Genomic DNA, 3,538 nt, shown 5'->3' on the forward strand with positions numbered 1-3,538 from the left:
TGCTAACGAAAGACGACTTCACCGTCATTTTTGAGTCCCGAAATCATGTTTACTGCAGCGATAGCAAGAAAGATAGTTAGATACAAGAAGATAGATAGATAAATTCACCGGCGCCATTAAGCGCTGAAGATAGATAGATAGCACACTATCACTATTGGTCGAAAAATCGCGCTTGTGTTTTATTGGAGAAAAATCCTAATGGACTCTTGAAACTACGGTGAGAGGAATCATATCAATAAATAGATTTGTATTAAAAATGGGAATCAATAATTGAATTAAAGTTTTACAAAAGTTTAGACTTCAGTTACATCTTCATTTTCTGGCCATTGACTGCAAGAGATAAAAAATATCGCACACAATCCTCATGACAGAAACAATCTCAAGAACTGACGAGGGTCAAATATATTTTAAATATAATGTGGAATTAACATCTATTTTATTCACTCTACAGAGGTTTGGTTAATCACCATCTTATAGGCCCAACGATTTTATCCCTATTTGTAAATTTAAATATAATAATCACTTTATATCTTTATCAAAATAATTTCAAATTGGAGGTCATGTGTTTTGGATTTCAAATATATCTCTTAAAATAACTGTAAGTGTAATTTCAAGTGCCCCTCCCCATGCAAAGATGGCAATGCATGATTCACTATATCTATCTGATCATCAAAATTGAAGATATTGTTGTTCTTCTAAATTTAACAGTGTTAATTTCAAATAATTTCTATATGTTTTCCTGCAGTAGAGAAATTTTTGTACAGTGAAACCCTTAATAACAAATACATCGGAAGAATTTATCAAATGTCGTCTTGGCAATTTTTCAATGAGTTTTATACTATATTACGTAAATTTCAGTATTTGCGAAAATAAATAAATAGACATGAATATGCGGGAACAGTTTTAAAGAGTTCCATCTAATCATTTAATTAAAAAACTAAATATCTGCAACATTCTATTATCAGAAAGTGAAGAATACGACATTTGATGAATTCTTTCGATGTATTCGTTATTAAGGGTTTCACTGTAGAGAAACTACATATGGAAATAATCAGTTTTCAAAATAATAAACACTAATATCCAATTCATAATTGATCAGACAATGCTTTAAATCTTTGCATTGAGAGTCACTTGAAATGAAATTACGCTTACAGTCCCTTTAAGCGTAACAAAAATATCATATTTAGTTTGGATGACTTGAAAACTATCAACATAATGTTGTGTGAACGGGATCAGATGAGCAACCTTGATCAAGTAGCAGATACTCACGGATACAAGTTTCCAGCAGAGCAATACTTCTTCACAGGTAGAGATGGGCATGAACTAAAAACGAAATGGTTCGTTCTGAGAAATGAAATTTTTTTCGTTTTTTGAAAAAAATGAACGATTTAAAATAGTTCAAAAGAACTTTAAAAACAGATAATTCAAATTACTGAACTTTTCAAACAGATTTTTTTAAAAAAGATAGTTTTTTACTGAACGTACGATTTGTTAAACAAGCTTTTGGGAAAACAATAGTTTTTCTACTGAAAGAACAATTTTTTAACAAACTAACGTGTTTAAACTGAATGACCGATTTTATTGCATTAACGATTTCACTGAACGAACAATTTTACTAAATGATCGTTCAGTGAGAAAAGGAATGAATTATAAAATAGACGGAAAATGAACAATAATTTTGGGAACGAACCAAATAAATTTTTTTTGGAACAAACGAAAAAAACTGACGAAATGGGTCGTTAACAATGAACAAACGAAATGAAAAAAAAACCGAATGCGCCCATCTCTACACAGGTATAATCACTACACTTGCCAATACTACTATGGAAAACAACAATGAAAAACTTGTTAATGGACTTGAACCATCTGAATTTGAAGATGCCTTAAAAGGAAATAAGAGCTTAAGTTCATCAAACAGCATGCATTTATCGAATCCAGCAAGAACTATGAAGCTTCAGATTGGTTGGGGTGGAACTCAAAACTTATCATTTGAAAACATGACGAAACTACTGATTAATGCGTCAAGGACCAATATATCAGCTTCCATTCAAGGAAATACAGGAAAATTTATAGATCTGAGCTTTAATAAAAGAATACTTATTCCATATGGTTACTGCTACATACTTGAAGATTTCTCCGCTAAGAACTTTAATTTTAAAGATAGAGTTGTTATATACATTGGCCAGGGGGACTTTGATATATTTGTTACCGACACTTACCAAGAAACATTATATTCCTACCCTTGGCATACCTTCTCTATTGATCAGAATCTCATCAAGGAAACTCGTTCTTATAGCTATGTATATGAAGTAAACCTAAAGAGAAGTATTCTGAGTGAACATGACTCGAAAACAAATTGTATGATCTATGGGGAAGCTGACTCCAAATATTCCAGTTTTTCAAACTGCATGGAAGAAGAACAGTATATTGATTTTCTGGATATTCTTGGATGTGTGAATCCATTTCTGACAACTAATGAATCTCGTACCTGTAAAACAACATTTAATCAGACATACATGAAAGCTTACACTGATTATATCAGTAGCTATTTGACCTTAAACATAGCCTACAAGCAGAGTATTACAATACCTGAATGTCCTTTGCCCTGCACAAGACAAGAAATATCATTACGAAGGGTTCAAAAGATCTCTTCTCCAACTTCAGCTATAGGTCTGTTTTTCAAGAACGAAATTAAGGTTAGCGAAGCATATCAAAGCTTTACTTTTATCTCCTTGCTGGTGGAGATAGGAAGCTCTGTTGGATTCTATCTTGGTCTATCCTGTTTGTCTATTCTGGATCTAGTGGCTTATTTAGGAGACCAGGGTTCAAACCTTAAGACATTTCTCAAATAAAATGAGGAATTGAGTCATTGTCATAAATTCTGATTTTCTAACCCCTATCCCTTTAGTTTCAGCCGCCTAATTCTGTTGCATAAAACACGCTGGGTCTTACACATAATGGGTATACAAGACGGGCTATATAGTGAGCTGTATATTTGAACTATATATTTGAACTATACATTTGCAACCCAATGTCATAAACCTTAGATGGTTCATTTTATGAATTCTGTTAGATTAAATAATCTAAGTTTTAAATATTAAAATTTGCAAAAATATAAGGATTAGAAAATTTGAGTTTGTTCCAAATACTCAATTCCTCAATTACTGAATTAAATGACAAAATGCTATGTGCGCATTGCGCAGTTCCAAATATATATTCTTATTCTATTCAATGTCCTGGGTTCAAATGCTTATCTACAATGCTTGATCTCAATATCTGCGATGGCAACTTTTAGTTTGAAGGGATTCCTCAATTTTGGTTATTCTTGCAAAGTTTATCCAATAGCTAAATAATAGTCCATATGAACGGCTTAAAATAACTGCTTGATCCGTGGATTCCCAATACAAAAGTTTTGAACTCTAGTTAATGTGTGGATGTTTATGTAAATCGTACAGCGTCAATTTAACTAAATCGTATTTTTCCGCAAAATATAGGAAATTATTTAATATATAATTTTAGCACAAATCTCTATGTGATA

At 31.9% G+C, this 3,538-nt stretch overlaps 1 protein-coding gene across 1 annotated transcript; it reads left to right on the forward strand.

Annotated features, from left to right (window-relative positions):
* Positions 1-1,191: 1,191 nt before the first annotated feature.
* Positions 1,192-3,018, forward strand: LOC111711022 (uncharacterized). The gene is made up of 2 exons (XM_023485247.1): positions 1,192-1,306; positions 1,795-3,018. Exons 1-2 carry the CDS (start codon positions 1,216-1,218, stop codon positions 2,850-2,852), a joined length of 1,149 nt encoding a protein of 382 aa, XP_023341015.1. The 5' UTR covers positions 1,192-1,215; the 3' UTR covers positions 2,853-3,018.
* The last annotated feature ends 520 nt before the right edge of the window (positions 3,019-3,538 follow it).

Source organism: Eurytemora carolleeae, unplaced genomic scaffold, assembly GCF_000591075.1.
Source record: "Eurytemora carolleeae unplaced genomic scaffold, Eaff_2.0 scaffold945, whole genome shotgun sequence".
Lineage (NCBI taxonomy): Eukaryota > Metazoa > Arthropoda > Copepoda > Calanoida > Temoridae > Eurytemora > Eurytemora carolleeae.

Coding starts and splice junctions, on each gene's coding strand:
- LOC111711022 (XM_023485247.1), top strand. CDS start 1,216: ATGTTGTGTGAACGGGATCAGATGAGCAACCTTGATCAAGTAGCAGAT. Junction 1,307..1,794: donor AGAGCAATACTTCTTCACAG/GTAGAGATGGGC, acceptor ATCTCTACACAG/GTATAATCACTACACTTGCC.